The sequence below is a fragment of the Lissotriton vulgaris genome, chromosome 6 (assembly GCF_964263255.1).
Source record: "Lissotriton vulgaris chromosome 6, aLisVul1.2, whole genome shotgun sequence".
Lineage (NCBI taxonomy): Eukaryota > Metazoa > Chordata > Amphibia > Caudata > Salamandridae > Lissotriton > Lissotriton vulgaris.
The window spans coordinates 12,787,473-12,807,134 of record NC_141694.1 but is presented as its reverse complement, the minus strand read 5'-3'; the positions used below and the strand labels follow the sequence as shown (position 1 = coordinate 12,807,134).

General features: G+C 43.3%; 1 protein-coding gene across 2 annotated transcripts in view; it reads right to left on the bottom strand.

Annotated features, from left to right (window-relative positions):
- TTBK1 (tau tubulin kinase 1) overlaps window positions 1-19,662 on the bottom strand; it is a 279,484-nt gene that overhangs the window by 166,052 nt on the left and 93,770 nt on the right. For both annotated transcript variants that reach the window (XM_086925839.1, XM_086925840.1), the window contains exons 7-9: window positions 18,464-18,556; window positions 16,549-16,674; window positions 8,604-8,758 (exon numbers count right to left, since the gene is read on the bottom strand). In XM_086925839.1, coding sequence (XP_086781965.1) covers window positions 8,604-8,758; window positions 16,549-16,674; window positions 18,464-18,556 — 374 coding nt within the window. The remainder of the gene's footprint in view (window positions 1-8,603; window positions 8,759-16,548; window positions 16,675-18,463; window positions 18,557-19,662) is intronic.

Here is a 19,662-nt window from a genome sequence, read left to right as displayed (position 1 = left end):
TCCATGGGTCTAGCATAAGTTTTGTACTGGAAGACTGCATGTCCATCACAAAATACTATGAATTGACGTACATTTAAACTTTGTCCACATTAACTGTGTGCTGTACACTATAGTACACATGAAAACTTTAAAAATTTGTGAGAAATATTTTCTTCTTCTTTGCGCCTACTTCAATGATGGCACAAAGTCCTGTCTACAAATGTTACTATGTAGGGTTATGTGTCAAAACCCTTGGGAGGTAGCATGGTAATACCCATGACCCACCCATTGGATGCCGCTTTGACGCAAAGTAGCGCATAGCACGGCAGTACTTAGCATTACTTTTAGGCAACTTTCTAGCACAAAAGAAGTTCTCACCTAAACTGTAAACCAAACCTGGGGAGACCATCAATAAGCTATGACAACCTGACAGTGCACCTCACCAACAGTGACTGACCTCCACAAAAAAGGAGAAGACAGTGGAAGACGTTCTTCCTAATTTCCAACATACTCCCAGAATTCATACCACGGGGACATACACCACACAGCTACAATCCTGTAGTAACCACTCTGAAAACTCACAGTACAGTTCTACAATTCCAAGAAAAACACGCTGTGAGGACTAACACCACACATCTACCTTCCTACACTAACCACACTCACAACCTGCTTGCACAATTCAAGACAACACAATAAAAGCCACACACACCACACATCTAGACTCCAACAATAGCCAAACTAAAAGATCTCACAAAACGCTTCTACAGTTCTATAAAACATGGTACAATGACACACATATGTACTCCTACAACCACGCACCGAAAGAACTCGCAACATGTTTCTACAATTTTATAAAACACAATGCAGAATGCAGGGAGGGCATGCACCTCACAACAACAGCTCTGAAAGAACTCACATCACACTAGTGTAAAACTACAAAAACACAATGCATGGACCAACATTATACATCAACACTGCCACAACAACCACACTGAAAGAGCGCACATCAACACCCTTAAAATACCTCACAACACACTTCTACAATTCTATAAAAACACTGTAAGAGCACACATATCTAACATTACAACCACTACAGTTAACTGACAACACACTTCTACAATTCTATAAAAACACTGTAAGAGCACACATATCTAACATTACAACCACTACAGTTAACTGACAACACACTTCTACAATTCTATAAAAACACTGTCAGAGCACACATATCTAACATTACAACCACTACAGTTAACTGACAACACACTTCTACAATTCTATAAAAAAAACTGTAAGAGCACACATATCTAACATTACAACCACTACAGTTAACTGACAACACAATTCTACAATTCTATAAAAACACTGTCAGAGCACACATATCTAACATTACAACCACTACAGTTAACTGACAACACACTTCTGTAATTCTATAAAAACACTGTAAGAGCACACATATCTAACATTACAACCACTACAGTTAACTGACAACACACTTCTACAATTCTATAAAAACACTGTCAGAGCACACATATCTAACATTACAACCACTACAGTTAACTGACAACACACTTCTACAATTCTATAAAAAAACTGTAAGAGCACACATATCTAACATTACAACCACTACAGTTAACTGACAACACAATTCTACAATTCTATAAAAACACTGTCAGAGCACACATATCTAATATTACAACCACTACAGTTAACTGACAACACACTTCTGTAATTCTATAAAAACACTGTAAGAGCACACATATCTAACATTACAACCACTACAGTTAACTGACAACACACTTCTACAATTCTATAAAAACACTGTCAGAGCACACATATCTAACATTACAACCACTACAGTTAACTGACAACACACTTCTACAATTCTATAAAAACACTGTAAGAGCACACATATCTAACATTACAACCACTACAGTTAACTGACAACACACTTCTACAATTCTATCAAAACACTGTCAGAGCACACATATCTAACATTACAACCACTACAGTTAACTGACAACACACTTCTACAATTCTATAAAAAAACTGTAAGAGCACACATATCTAACATTACAACCACTACAGTTAACTGACAACACACTTCTGTAATTCTATAAAAACACTGTAAGAGCACACATATCTAACATTACAACTATTACAGTTAACTGACAACACACTTCTACAATTCAATTAAAAATACCAGGCAAATGCATTCGCTATCAACGTAATAATATAAAAGTACAGTGCAAGTACACAACAGATATCAACATTTACACGTCGATCACACTGAACGAACAAACATTACATTTCAACAGTCCTACCAAAATACACAAAAAGAAAAGTTAATGATTCAAAAATCACACAACCACACTGATAGGATACACAATATACCCCCACTATTTCACAGAGCCGATAGTCAAAGGATGCACAAGCACACTTTTATAATCCCTTACAAACCACAACACAAGGACACACTAAACATCTGCAAATGTCTGGAAATCGCGTGGAAAGATCACCCATTATAAAACAACTACAATGCAAGGTAACACAACACTGTTTTATAATCCAAAGGAAACTGCACTTCCACAAACCCAGACCATATGCTCATACTTCAAAAACACACACCAAACTTTCACAATTCCACAGCAACCAACACAGTAAGGACCAAAAGCACACTCAAATGCAACTTCTAATATGGGAGCTGATTCTGAAAAAAAACAGAAAATAATTACTGTAGGCTTACAGAAACATTTTGGGGAAATGTCTAACTTTTTGGGAATTCTGAGTTTTTCATGACTACTCATTTGAAGATGTCATTAGCACAATTTTCCAGGAACAGTTCTGAAATGTTTTTTGTAAATTTCAACATTCTAACATGTGAAAGCATTTCTGCAGGTGAAGATGTTATGACTGCAAATGTATGCATGCATCAATACTTTGTAACCCTGCTTTTAGACTTCAAAATGTTTCTTTTGTTATCCACTGGGAAAAGCCCCTGCCTACATAACAAACAATTGTGAAGATGATCCCATGTCAGTACTTTACACAAACAAATTCCTGACCAAGGCATAAGTAAATCCCTGGCAGTATATTCTGTAGGTAAATTTGACAACTCCATTAAAACGGCACTGCAAGGACACAGGTCACACTTCCGCAATCATACATCAACCACACAGCACAGACACAAAGCCCTTCTGTGCACTGCAAGGACACAGAGCTCTTCTGCACACTGCTAGGACCCACCCACCCCTCTGGCAACCACACTGCAAGGACACACACCAGCTATACAATCGTATTCAAAACAATGCACAAGACACACCAAAAGTCTTCATTCCCACATAACCACTCTGTACTGACACAGACCACTTTTCTACGTTCCCTCTGCACCCACAATGCAAAAATGCAGACCACTTCTACTATCCCACAACATTTCAAGGACTTGCACCAGCTCTATAATCCTGTCTCAAACACACTACAAGGACACATGCACAAATGACGACAGTTCCGCAGAGACCACAAGTCTCTGACACAGACTACTCTTTCACCGCCCCACAATATCCCCACTGCAGGGGCATAGACCGCTTCTACAATCCAACCACACTGCAATGGCACATACCAGGAATACAATCCTTCACCAAACACACTCAACAACATACAGCACACACCTTCATTCCCACATAAAACACCCAAACCACTATTTTATGATCCCATAGAACCAACAACCAACATCTACAGTCCCGCCAAAACTACACTGCAAGGACATGCATCAGCCCTACACTCTTGCATAAAAAAACAGCAACAACAAACACCAAATGCCTTCATTCCCACGTAAACAACTCAGGACTGACATTGACCACTTCTACAATCCCGCCACAATTGCACTGCAAGGACACACACCATGTCTACAATGCTCCATCAAACACACTGCAAGGACATGCATCAGCTCTACACACTTGTGTAAAAAAAACTGCAAAAATAAACACCAAAAATCCTTCATTCTAATATAAACCACTCTGCAACGACACAGACAACTATTCTACGTTCCCACAGTATCTACAATGCAAGAACGTAACCAACTTCTAAAATCCCACCAAAACTACACTGCAAGGACACGCCACATCTACAATGCTGCATCAAAAACACTGCAAGGACAGACACAAAAATACTTCACTCCCAAATAAACCATTCTGTACTGACACAGACCACTCTCCTACAACCTCTCACTATTCACACCACAAACAACAAAAGCATTAATTGCACTGCTGTGACATAGACCACTCTTATATGATGCCACAGCATCAACACTGCAAGGACACAGACAACTTATATATTCCCACCACAACCACACAACTAGGACATGCACCAGGTCCACAAAGATGCAACAAACACCCTGCAAGGACAAACACCAAAAGCTTTTATTTCCATGTAAACCTCTGTTCACTGACATTGATCACTCTTCTGTAACCCCACAGTATCCACACTGTAAGCACACCCTACTCGTACAATACCACCACACTGCAAGAACACTATCCAAGTCTACAATCCAACATTCAAAATCACTGCAAGGACACGTTCACAAATGACTACAGTTCTGCAGGGACCACAAGCCACTGACACCCACCACTCTTCTATGACCCCCACAATATCCACACTACAAGGATGAAGATACCTTCTACAATCCCACTACAGCCACACGCACCATGTCTTAGAATCCTGCAGAAATACACTATAAGGACAACCACCAAAAGCCAAACTTCTTCACCCTCACATAAACCACTCTGCATTGACATAGACCACTCATCTACACCACAGTATCCACAGTGCAAGGACACAAACTACTTGTACAATCTCACTACAACCACACTGCCAGGACATGCTTCAAGACTACAATCCTGCAAACACACTCCAAGAACAAGCACACAAATGACTACAGTTCTACAGGACGCACACGTCACTGGTGCAGACCATTCTTCTATGACCGCACAGCATCTACAACACAATGACACACACCACTTCTACAATCCCACTGCATACACACTGTAAGTACACACACCAGGTCTCCAATCCTGCATCAAACACACTGAAAGGACAGCTACCAAAAGCCTCATTCACACATATACTATTCTCCACCAACACACAACCCTTCTATAATCCCACCACAACCACTGCAAGGACACACACACGTATGTACTATTCCGCATGGGACCACGGGGCAAACCACAGACCACACTCCTACAAACATGCAGCAACGACACTGCACGGATGCAGGCCATGTCTACAATGCCACTGCAACATACTTCTACTATCATACTCAAATACCCCTGTAAGCATAAATGCTAGACAGAGAAACTGTGGCAGGGCCATATATGAACAGCAACATAGCCTTACCTTCCTTGAAAGACCCCATGAACTGTAAAATTTACCATTTCCTTCTGCTCAAAATAGGTGCTGATTTTACAACTGTAGTAACTTGAGCACATCCTGTTTTCACAGGCAAAGAGAAGGCATTGGTCTCTGCTCTGTTGGAGTGCCTAACTCCTCTAGTGGAGAGATCTATTCTTTTAGGTGAACTGTGAGCGTCTAATGAATGGCAATTGAATCTCTGGCCTCTATCATCAGGACTCTATAGTCCCTCGACTACAACACGTCCTTCCTCTCTGGCAGAACCCAGAGTGTCCGCCTCCCCCCCTTCCGATCCAAAGCCATCGACATCATCTGAGGCATCCCCCAAGGCTCATCCCTCAGGCCGACGCTGTTCAACAACTACATACCCCCCCGGCACAAGTGGCCTGCCAACACGACCTCAACATCATCTCCTACGCCGACTACACCCAGCTCATCCTCTCCCTCACCAAAGACCCGCACACCGCCAAAACCAACCTCCACGAGGGAATGAAGGCTGTCGCCGACTGGATGAGGAACAGCCGTCTGAAGCTGAACTCGGACAAGACAGAGGTCCTCATCCTCTGACCCACCCCCTCAGCCTGGAATGACTCCTGGTGGCCGACCACACTAGGAACAGCGCCGACACACACCGACCACGCACGCAACCTAGGATTCATCCTCGACTCCTCCCTCTGCATGTCTAAACAGGTCAGTGCTGTCTCCTCCTCCTGCTGCTTCAACACCCTCCGCATGCTCCGCAGGATCTATAAGTGGATCCCCACCGAAACTAGAAGAACAGTGCCACAGGCCCTCGTCAGCAGCAGGCTGGACTACGGGAACACACTCTACGCAGGAATCCCAGCCAAACACCTGCGTCGACTACAACGCATCCAAAACGCCTCCGATCGACTGACCCTCAACGTCCCCTGCCGCAACCACACAAGCCCCCCACCTGGGAGCCCTACACTGGCTATCCGCCGACAAGAGGATCACCTTCAAGCTCCTCACCCACGCACACAAAGCTCTCCACAATGCCGAACCAGCCTACCTGAACAGCAGAACATCTGCCGCACTGCCTGAATCAATGCTCCGTCCGTTATTGGATTTGTATATATTGACTGTTAATATCTGCTTTATAAAACGACTGTATATGAATCATAAATTGTTTATTTGATGATAAATAATATAAAATATAAAATGTTATACTTCTAAATTAATAAATATATTCACTATATCCTCTGCCAGTGTCCATATTGTGTTAATAGGGTGTCCCTTGTTTTTTATGATAATTACTTAGCTCACTAGCAAGTTGGTATAGATTTGTAGATAGATATCATTTTCTAGCTATTACCTTTCTTACTTTAGTTAATTTCCCTATGGTATAGCTAGCTATTCATGTAGGGGTCCCTTGTTTTGCTCTGATTGATTGATTGATAGTTATTGAGAGGGTGTAATTCTTTTCTAAAGGCACTGTGCCAAGGCAGTGTGATGGACATCAACAGCGCAAAGAATGATGAGATAATAGCATGGCTGCCTTCCACATATTCATGTATTTCTATTTCTGTTTAGCCACTTTGCGTATCCGTACATCTGAGCATGTGGGATATGCTACTCAAGTGCACGCAGGTACTCGGGGTTCTTGATCTTAGGTTTGTTTGAGGTCTGGCCAGTTCAATATGGCTGTAATGAGAGTCTGCAGGGTGAGAAAAAGCAAAGGGAACGGGTGGATCCTGTGTGGAAGGTTGGGCGAGGTGTGGTAGTCTTCTGAGGTACCGATATTTCAAGTTTGATCGGAACCACCATGAACGCAATTACCGCCAATGCATTGTAACTTTGACAGGCGGCTCCATCAAACATGGCAGAGCTGTTTTGCAAACTACAATTATTTTTATTTTCAAAAAGAAAATCCCAAAGAGGATTTTTCTTTTTGAAAATAAAAAAAATGCTCCTCTCACCATAGAAGTTTCCGCCCATGGCAAAGGGGGCATTGTGCACTTTTAAATGATGCATATTGCTGGGCTTTTTCCTGGTGTTGCCAGTCATTGAGAAATGACTGTATGTCTGTCCATCTAAAGTAGGTGGGAGGACATACAGCCAAATCTCCAATAAACCTTACCCTGTTGGACTGTCTGAGAAGTTTGACCAAGGCAGAGAAAGAGTAGTCTCCGCAGTCATCAAACTATGGTCTGCCCGATTCAAAATTGTGCGGGCAGGCCATAATGTTGGTGAATAGGGAACTCCGGCTCCATTGTGATGGAGTTTCCTCAACTTTTAGAGAGAGCTCCTGGTTTGGATTTACAAATGTAAAAAATGTGGAAGTAGCTCTTTGTATAAGGTCAATATTTAGGCAGTACATATGTTTGAGTCTGTTCTTTTCAGACTTTGTTTTCACATAAAGCTAAAAGTCTGGTAGACTAGGTAAGCTTTCAGTAACTCCCTAAAAGGGGGAAGGACTATACGTGTCAACCCACCCTCATTTGGCGGGTGCCAACCCCTTTTTGGGGTGATCATTAACCATTCAGCTAAGGGGATTACCTTCTTAAACGCCTGACTTCACTGCATTTTTTAGAGAGGTTGAGAGGCATGAAGGTCACTCAGATGTTTACTTGAAGCTGCTTCTGGAAATGGGAGGGTAGAGGCTTACAACAAGAATATGCAGGATGGAGAAAATCTGGGGTTTGGGAGGGTGAGAGTCAGCATACCTGGGAAGTAGATTCAGGGTAAGAGCCTACAGGAAGAGGTTAAAGGAGAGGGGGGTGGGTGAAATAAATCTGCTGAAAAGTGAAGTCTGTGAAATATTCCTTTTTTATTTTATTTTGCCTGCAAACTAAAATTGGTATTTAAAAAAAACTACAAAGCTCACTTTGACAATGCCTATAGAAACTGGGGTATGTGGGGGAGGGAGAATGTATCAATTGAACACACAAATCTTATGTGTTTGGGCTTCCTAAGAAATCTGAATGGTCTTAAACTGTGGCAGATTATAATTGGTTGAAAGAAAGGCCTATCAGTTTTCTCTTCATTCAGTCATCTGTTTGGTCAATCAGAATAAAGCCCTATGTTATGTTCATTTAAATTACCTGCTGGCAGCCACTGAAAAAAATATTTCATGTAGACCTAGTAAACAGGTTTTAGCGTCCGCCAAACTAGAGCAGATCAAGTGTAATCTACAGGACCAGCTGCAGGATACCAGCATGACCAGTAGACCTGTCTGCTGGAACAGTCTGCGGCTTACTCACCCAAACATGGCCGCCGTCTGCCGCGTGTTCTGCTGAGGGGGGGTACAGGTGCTGGTGGAGAGCAGGATGTCGCTGCCGCCCTTCTCCCAGTCGAAGGCCTCATTCTCGGTGATGCCCCTCTCCTTCATACACTTCTCAAACACTGACATGATCATCTGCGGGGAAGAAGGAAAGCGTGTGTTACTCGTGTCGCTGGATACAAGGCGAGAGGTGCATGATGCCACGCACCATCCACGGCAGGACAAATGACCGGACATACTATAAGGCAGAAGTTATTATTATGGATTGAGAAGAGAGAGAATATTCCAGAGTCTCAAGCTCCACCTTTTAGCAAGAATCAGAGAGTATGACGCAATCTGATATTGTGGGGGTCTATGTTGTGGAAAAGCATCTCTATACCAGATCAGCACCGACCCACCTACAATTCAGAAAAGAGCTGAAGACACACCTCTTCAAGGAGCACCACCCCTCACTCGACCCTTGACCTTTCCCTAATGAGTGTAACTTTCTGAGGCTATGCACTACTCAGTCTCATCCCACACGTCTCCCAATATATCCTCTACCTTCACTCTCTGACTCATCCCAGACCTCATTCGACTACTATGATCTCCAAAATAAACCTTTCTAGACTCTCCCCTCCTCTACCCCATCTTGGCTCACCCCAGCAAAAGTAACACCTTTTATAGCACAGCACATTTCCCTCTTCACTGAAGTCTCCCCTGGTTCGTCACGGCTGGTGCCGTTTGCGCGGAGGGGACCGACTCGCCATTTCCTCTCCCCCTAGACTCAGGGGAGGTTAGCGTCCCAGCTTCTGCAACAGTCCCGCCCACTTCCTCACGACAAAAGGGAGTGCACAGAGCGGACGCGCGCAGCGGCGCGCCGGCAGTGCGTCAAGGGCAAGCCTGTCTGCGCCCGTCCGCATCTGTCCATCGCCAGCCGCCAGTCACGCTGCCTTTTTTTTATTCCTTTTTCGTTTCTCATTCCTAACACATCACCTTCATTTGACACCAGAAATGACAATCATTAAATACACTAACCAGGAGCTACTCTCCTTTAACCGAGCCAGTACTACTCCTTCCTTGATCACCAAGTTTTCAAACACTCCAGAATGCTTACACATCACCAAGTTAAGCGCACCAACAGAGAGCAGCACCACTCTCCCACTACTTACAAATCCTAAGCCAGAATCAGAATTTATAAAAGCACTATACTGCAATATACGCTCGATCCCTAAGCACTCACTCCAAATATGGTCTTCACTAGACTCGGAGAAGCCAGACCTCTATTTCTTTACTGAAACTTGACTAAATGAGTCCTCACAGTCTGACCTAGTGACAGCACTCCCCCCCCGATTACCAGTTCATCAGGCATGATAGGACTGAGAAGAAAGGAGGAGGGATAGCCATAGTGTTTAAATCTAACATGAAATGACGCACTGTAGAAGCCGATCAGACTGACTGGGGCGAAATCTGTATTTTCAGAATAGAAGGCACAAAAAATGAATCATGGAAAGGTGCGCTCCTATACAGACCCCTGGTAAACAAAACCCATTTCACGAATAATTTTACGGAAAAGATCGCGCCACATGTTCTCGCGGCAGATAGGTTTATACTCCTTGGAGACTTCATTTATCATGCCGAGCTTATAAATGACCCTTATACTGGAGACCTAATCACCAACCTCGACTTACTTGGCTTAAAACAACTGATAACTGACCCCACACACAATGCTGGTCATACCCTAGATCTACTATTTACAAACTCACATTGCATAAAGATCAATCAAATTCCCCCCATCCTATGGTCAGACCATCACATCATAAGCTTTCAAATAGGCCAAGGGATGCCTAAATAGGCCCAAACAAAAGAGCAAAAGCTTAGCCAACCATGGAACAAGATCAATTTGGAATCATTTCAAACAGCCTTTGTCCCGATTTCCCCTTCCGAAATGACCAACATTAATGAGGATGTGATAAAACTAGATGCGGCCATCACCAGATCCCTAGATTCCATTGCCCCAAAGAAAAAAATCAACTGCCCCATAAAATCCCCCCCCTGGTTCACTTTGGATCTAAAAAACACCAAGAGGACTGTCAGAAAGGCAGAACGCAAATGGAGACGATCCAAAAGTACATCAGACAGATATCAATATGAAATAGTTCACCAACAATATATGGATAACATTGCTAATGCCAAAAAAAACTATCTTGGTAACAGCATAAATCAAGCCTCCAACTCCTACAAGGAACTTTATAAAATTGTGAAGTAATTTACACACCCTGTCTCAGACATTCCTCCACATACCATCTCACAGGAGTGGGCAGACTCACTCTCAACCTTTTTTGTAAATAAAATCAATGATATTCATAAATGTTTCCCCATGACACTAACACACTTCAGAGTCAGAATAAAACTCCCCCTCCAGACACCCATTCTCTTAAAGAATGTAGGAAACTTACTATAGAAGACACCTCCACTCCCCTCAATAGGATGAAATCCGGTTCACCAACCGACCCTGCATCCGCACAGATTCTACTCAAAATTGGTTCAGCACTCATCCCCAACCTAACCCATATCCTTAACCTATCTCTATCAGAATCCACTGTGCCCACACAATAAACGGCCGACCTCAAACAAATAGTCAATTACAGGCCTATCTCTCTTCTTCCCCTGTTTGGCAAAGTAATGGAAGCAGCAGTGAATCAACAACTGTCAACTTATCTCGAAAAAAATACTCTACTGGACTCATCCCAATCAGGTTTCCGGTCCTATAATAGTACTGAGACAGCCCTAATAGAGATATTTGACAACATTAGGCTCTCCCTAGATGCCAGACAATCACCCATTCTCATCTTGCGTGACTTGTCGGCGGCCTTCGACACCATCTCACACGACATTCTTTTAGAACGTCTAGGAGAGCTTGGTGTCGCGGGCCCGGCTCTCGGAACTGACTGCAAAGGTTCAAATAGGGGATTTCTGCTCCAAAAGCCAAATCATTGATAAGGGTGTTCCTCAGGGATCCATTTTAAGTCCAACACTCTTCAACCTTTACGTATCGCCGCTGGCCAAAATTATCAGAGACCATGGCTTCGGCACAATTTCCTATGCCGACGACACGCAACTGCTGATCACTCTGGATGCTGACCCAACTGACACACAGCGCAGATTAATACAATGCATGTCATCAGTAAACTAATGGATGTCAACTAATCATCTGCTCCTCAACGCGAGCAAAACAGAGATCATACTCATTGGAGACGCACATAACATATGGACCACAGATTGGTGGCCTCCCTCTCTTGGACCATGCCCATTGCCCAAAACAACAGTTCGTAACCTGGGAGTTATCATGGACAACAAACTGTCGATGAAGGACCATATCACCTCCCTGGTCCATACTAGTTACGGACAAATGCGCTCTTTGAAAAAAATCTTTAAATGGATCCCCTCAGCGCTAGGCTGCCACTAGTACAAGGCCTAATCATCAACCGATTAGATTATGGCAATGCACTGTTTGCATCCATCAATGAAAGACTTCTCTCAAAACTGCAAGTGTTTCAAAACACTGCGGCCAGATTGGTCCTTAATCTCCCTTCCCGATCTCCATCAGCCCCCAATCTTAGGACCCTCCATTGGCTGCCGATAAAAAAGAGAGTCTCTTTTAAACTATGTTGTCTCACCCACAAAACTCTGAACAACCAGGGACCTATCTAACTGGCAAAGAAACTGGTTAAATATCAGACAAGACGCCCCCTCCGCTCATCCAACAAGCACCTCTTAAACATCCCCAAGGTCCGCACGGTGAAAAATGGGAATAGGTCTTTTTCCAAAATTGCCCCGGAGCTATGGAACTTTTTGCCGATGCAACTCCGCCAGGAAACGAACCATAAAAAATTTCGTAAAGGTCTCAAGTCATGTCTATTCTAACTCTGTCTCTCCCCTCTAGTTACTCTGTGTTGGCAAAGCGCTATGAGACCTAAGGGTGAAATATGCACTCAAGAAATGTCTATTACTACTACTACTACAACAATATAAAGTGAGTTATTATTTATAGCACTAGAACTCATAGAAGCTGAGCACTGTCTGTGCAGCCGCTTCCTTTTTCCTGAAAACACAGGCATTTGCAAAGTCTTTCTGAAGTCTAGTGAGGGGGTGGTGTTTTTCTCCTCAAGGGTATGCCTTCCAAACCATTTTATTGAATTCAATCATGTGTAGACCCTTCCATCAGTGCTATTGGCGGAGTGTAAGGGTCTCACTGCCTGTCTTCATTTTTGGGGACCCCCTCTCCTTGAAATGTAGGTAAGGGCACTGATATTCTTTGAAATGGCAACAGTGTCAAACTGACCATTAAATGCAAAGGAAAATACGTTAAGAAAAGAATCATTTTAATTTCATGCTGTATTTAAAAAAAAAAACTTTCCTCCCTCACTCCCACATATTTGGAAAAACAAACGCAACACCATCAATATTTCCTTTGCTGAACACATTGGTAAAACCAGAAAACACATGAAAAGCACCAAACAAATCGACACCACGCTACGCATTCTACCACACAACTTCAAGACACTCTCAAGTGAAGGCCACGTAGCCGCCTTGCCTCACTCAAGAAGCACGCACACCTCATTTCAACAGTACCCACCCTCAAACAAAGACTAAATAAGAATATCCTCAAAATAGGGCCAACTATCAACCCATTACTCACCCCTCATTCTAAAAAGATCATTCAAAGACCTGTTGTCAACACACTCTAGCCGTGGGTCGGCACCAATCATCTACTAGATGTCCACCATTTGGACTTCTCACGTGCTCCCGCACCGACAGTAAATATCTAAGCAGAAATTTGTACCAACCATCTGCTACATGTCTACCATTCAGACTTCCTGCGGTGCTTTCTGACAGAGATGGACAACATGGAAGCACAGATGAATGCAAAACCTCTACTACGCAGTCGACATTCTAGCATCTCAGCGTGATGCCGCAACAACACAACCAACAACCAAGTGGAGATCGATACCAAGCATCTACTACAGAGTCACCATTGTAGTTTCTTGCTGTGCTGCCGCACCGAAGCAATCAGCAACCAATGCAGATAAATAACAAATGTCTACTACACACTTGCCATTCTAGCTTCTCAGTGTGCTGCCGCAACAACACAATATGCATCCATGTGCAGATCAATACCAAGCATGTACTACAGAGCTACCATTCTAGCTTCTTGCTGTGCTGCTGCACTGAGAGAATCAACAACCAATGCAGATCAAGAACAAACGTCTACTACACACTTACCCTTCTAACTTCTCAGCGTGCTGCCACAACAGCAAAACCAACATCCAAGTGCAGATCAATACCAAGCATCTACTACATGACTACCATTCTAGTTTCTCGCTGTGCTGCTGCACAGAGATAATGAACAACCAATGTAGATCAAGAACAAATGTCTACTACACACATACCATTCCAGCTTCTCAGCATGCGGCAGCAACAACACAACCAACATCCATTCTAGCTTCTTGCTGGGCTGCCACACCGAGACAATCAACAACCAATGTAGATCAAGAACAAACGTCTACTACACACTTACCCTTCTAACTTCTCAGCGTGCTGCCACAACAGCACAACCAACATCCAAGTGCAGATCAATACCAAGCATCTACTACATGACTACCATTCTAGTTTCTCGCTGTGCTACTGCTCAGAGACAATGAACAACCAATGTAGATCAAGAACAAATGTCTACTACACACATACCATTCCAGCTTCTCAGCATGCTGCAGCAACAACACAACCAACATCCATTCTAGCTCTTGCTGTGCTGCCACACCGAGACAATCAACAACCAATGCAGATCAAGAACAAACGTCTACTACACACTTACCTTTCTAGATTCTCAGCGTCATGCTGCAACAGCACAATCAACATCCAAGTGTAGATCAATACCAAGCATCTACTACAGAGCTACCATTCTAGTTTCTTGCTATGCTGTCACACTGAGAGAATCAACAACCAATGCCGATCAAGAACAAATGTCTACTACACACGTACCATTCTAGTTTTTCAGCGTGCTGCCGCAACAACACAACCAACATCCAAGTGCAGATCAATACCAAGCATTTACTACAGGGCTACCATTCTAGCTTCTTGCTGTGCTGCCGCACCGAGACAATCAACAACCAATGCCGATCAAGAACAAATGTCTACTACACACGTACCATTCTAGTTTTTCAGCGTGCTGCCGCAACAACACAACCAACATCCAAGTGCAGATCAATACCAAGCATTTACTACAGGGCTACCATTCTAGCTTCTTGCTGTGCTGCCGCACCGAGACAATCAACAACCAATGCCGATCAAGAACAAATGTCTACTACACACGTACCATTCTAGTTTTTCAGCGTGCTGCCGCAACAACACAACCAACATCCAAGTGCAGATCAATACCAAGCATTTACTACAGGGCTATCATTCTAGCTTCTTGCTGTGCTGCCGCACCGAGACAATCAACAACCAATCTAGATCAAGAACAAATGTCTACTACACACTTACAATGCTAGCGTCTCAATGTGCAGCTGCCACAACACAACCAACATCCAAGTGCAGATCAATACCAAGCATTTACTACGCTGTTACCCTTCAGGTTTCTTTTTATGCTGCCACACCAAGCCAGCCTGATGAAACAGTCCTCATTAAGGACACGGGTGACTGCTATATAGTCGCTGTTCTTCATTTGTCAGAACACTTGTAACACAAGTGACCAGTAAAACCTCATCAATGTCATGGCAACATGCATTTATATTCCACCTTGGGCCCTTTTGGTGTCAAAGGGGTTACAAAGTCAACAAAGACTTTGTTAACAAAGTAAATATCCAAAGACCATGGTGAGATTGTAAGAAACAAGTCTAAAACTTGCTGTCGGTCTTAGTGGTTCCAGATGATTTTAGAAGCTAACACAGACGCACATAGAAGGATTTAGGTTGCGACTTGCTCCTTTTGTCCTAAGGAAGACACGGTTTGAATCATATTCTGTGTCGAAATGTTGACACCTGAATTGTAAGTATCGGCGTTTAAATGATTTGCCTATGTTTCAGCATTTATTGTCTATGATCCTTCATCAGGAGCACCTAATGCCAAACATAATTGTTTGTTGCTTTTGTATTTGCTCAGAATATATGTTTGTTAACAAATTGGACATATGCCTCATTCATTGACACAAGCGCTCTGTGATAGCACTAATTGAGGCTCCCATGATTGCTTAGAAAATAAAATATTAACAGATTAACAAAGTATATATAAATAAGCAAAATTGAAAATTGTAAAATGTTCACCAAGTGCGAAGAAATTTGAAATTGGAGGCTAAAAATGCCAGCTATGACAACCCACAAAAGTTCTTCTGTGCAGGGGAGAAGACTTGCTTGGACAGAGCATCTGAGGTGTTACAGGAGTTGGAAGACAAAATGGAAGAGATACTATGCCACTCTGTCCTCCACATGCGGATAAAATAGCCTTCAAAGGGATAACATAACATGTATTTGTAAAGCGCACGTTCACCCATAGCCCTCTTGGATCTGAACAACAGATGTTTATTGTTAACCAGTTCAGAAGGATGAAAGGCTGAGTGGACCCGCCAAGATTTGAACCTGTGACCATGAGGTCAAAACAGGCCCCTGCAGTGGACGCATTAGTCTACTGAGCCACCAGACCTGGCTTGGAGAATACTGAGGATGAGTCAGGGAGAGCCCTGATATCACGTTGCAATTTCCTAAAGTCATGAAATTTAAAAAAAACAAATATTATTTACTTAGTCCTTGGGAAGTTCACCTTACCCTTTTTCTCAGGACCACTATTTTCAATTTTCACACGTCAAAAAAACCAGACAGGAAAGATGTGTCAACTGTTGTGACAATATTACAAAAAGAAGATCTGCTTTGTGTGGCAGTGAAATACATTACCTGATAATCTGGCTTGGTGAAATAGTCCAGAGTTGCGATGTGATCAAGGAACAGATGAAATTCAGATGGCATGTGCTTCAGCAGCATCCGGTGGTCATACTTCTCCTTAATCATGCCAACCTGTTCCTGCCGGAGACACAACAGACCACGAGGCACTCTTAATCAATGCCTAACACAACAGATCACGAGACATTCTTAATCAATGCCTAACACAACAGATCACGAGACATTCTTAATCAATGCCCAACACGTCTGTGGATGAATCATCTCTTCAGGAACTAGCACACGACCTCTTCACCACTGATCTAGTAAGGAGGTAATACCTCTAGCCTTTTTGACCACCACTACCAACCTGCCTCAGAGTGATCACTGCTGCACAATCACCCAGCTACCCCACTGATCTGCTATAGAAGGGCAACCTATCCTCCACCTCCCTGCCACCACCAACAGCTGCCTTCGAAGAGTTCAACTCTACATCACCGGATTGTCAAAGTTGACACTTTGTGGAGGGACTCATCTCAACAGCACCTTCCCACCACCCATTCCAGCCTGCTATGGATGGACAGCTGCTACATCATCAACTATCCACTACTACTGATTTATTATGGAGAATTACCTCTAACCCATATCCTCATAATCACCCACATATTCTAAAGAGAGACCTCTTACCCACCATCACAGAATTTCTACAGAACCTCCTTACCAACACTCCACGACCAACAATTTATTAGTGAACATCATCTCTAAAACATCAGTACAGACCTTCTAAAGAGAGACTACCACTGTACCACTGTACCACCGCCCCACCACCACCATTAACCTCCATGGGCACCATCTCTATAACATTACCACAGACCTTCTAAGAAGAAACCACCTCTATATGACCTTCCTACCATCGCAACCATCAACCTGAAGGGGCAACCATCTCTAAAACATTAGCGCAGATATTCTAAGGAGAGACCCCTCTCTTCTATACCACCTCCTCCTCACCACCACCACCCCGATAAACCTGCTGGGGGCGCCATATCCACAACATCAGCACAGACCTTCTAAGGAGAGGCTCTCCACTATACCACCACCACCATCAAACTGCTGCCGGCACCATATCGACAACATCACCAAAGGCAATTCTATGGCTGGACCAGCTCTATACAATCATCCCACAACCATTAACATCTGTGATGGATCGATTACCTCCACACCACCTTTCCATCAGAACTACTGACCAGCTATGAAGGAACCATTACTGAATCATCCCCCCACCTCCCACCACAATAGAGCGACAGGAGAGGACCAAGCTGAACAACACTTCACCACAACCACAACTAACCCAGCTGCACACAAAGGTGATCCATTGCAATAGCAGAAGGCTGCAATCCAGTCCAATTTGTTCACCCCTTAAGCACATACCAAGGACCAGAAGTCACATGCGTGCCACAGAGTTTACAGTTCAGATGTAACTCTCCATCCCTGTGAAAGCCAATAAAATCCGCACTCTTTGCAGGGGCCCTTCAGAGATAATCTACTTCCATAGGATTTCCAGATGCAAGCTTCACTCTGGCAGGTGCAGATAATCTGCCTATCGCAAGGATGGCGATGGAATCCAAAGTGTGTCAGTAGCGGGTAGACCGCCGCTTCGCTTACGGAATGTTGGTCTGGTGCAAAACGTACCCAAGCATACCCGCCTAATAAACATGCACAATTGGCTTCACATTTCCACAGTATTTATTCCTTGGAACTAATTTGAGTACAGAATTTTTAGAACAAAAAGAGCTACAAGAATTCGAAATTGGAGTTGATTTGCATCTCTACAACACAATGCTGAGGTCCATGCACCCTTATGGGTACTGTACTCCACACCATTCACTGTGCACCGGGACTTTGCGTCTCTATGCAATACCCACACATTCTTTACCTTGTCTTTAATTTTACGCCAGGGAAGCTGACCAACTGCAAACTCGACTAGCATGTAAAAGAGAGACCAGAGGTCATCATGTCGCCCCATCTCCTGGAGAGAATGAAACAGAATTTGGATTGGGTGTTAATTGTTTTGCAAAGTTGTACAATATAAACATGTTATCATATAATTTCAATAGAAATCGGCACAAACACGTGGCCACAGCGCAACACCCTCCCCCCCCCCCCCCAAAAAAACCTGCTGAAAACACAGGTGACCAATCCAAGCCTGGATTCCACTCTCTTTGTCCTAAAGTCAGTCATTTATAAAGTGCGTAAACTGGCTGTCCCTAAGGTGGCACCAGGCAGGAGAAGCAATGAAACGTAGTCACTAGATGTGGAGAGGGGAATGTTAGCATTTTTCCAGATCTCTTGTGCTGCTAACATTGACAATGTGTATATTGTTGACTTTCTTAACTTTACTCACCTCATACTTGGAGCAATGTAAGGGTATGTATGGTCAGTAATTATTCCGATGGACTACCCTATGAGTCCGATGCAAATCTACTTGCAATCGCAAATACATTCTAATTACAGAGGAAGTCAGAGGGATTTCTAATTTAAATCACTGTTTTGAGTACAACTCCACCTTGACAACCAACATTACCCTAGCATTCCCTGACTCCTCCACAACATGTAAGACCACCCCTACTTCTTGTTGCTCATGAATACAAACCCATTGACCATTTCGGCCCTACAGGGAGCACAGACCCCATTTCATATAAATGCATTGACTCACCGCTAATATAAACTAAACCGAGCACACATCAGCAATAATCATTAACACAAAACCCAGCACCCTTCAAGAATAGCCAACACTAAACCCAGCACACCTTAGCATCAATTACCAACACTAAACCAAAAATAATCAGCAACATTACACCCAGAATACCTTAAGGACAATTACTAACACTAAACCCCGAAAACAATCACCAACACTAAACCCAGCACACCTAAGTAGCAATCACCAACACTAACCCCAGCACACCTAAGCAGCAATCACCAACACTATACCCAGCACACTTAAAGAACAATACCCTACACTAAACCCTGCACACCTCAGCAACAATTACCAACACTAAACCAAGAAAATAATCACCAACATTACACCCAGAATACCTTTTAAAAAATGACCAACACTAAACCCAAAAGTAATCA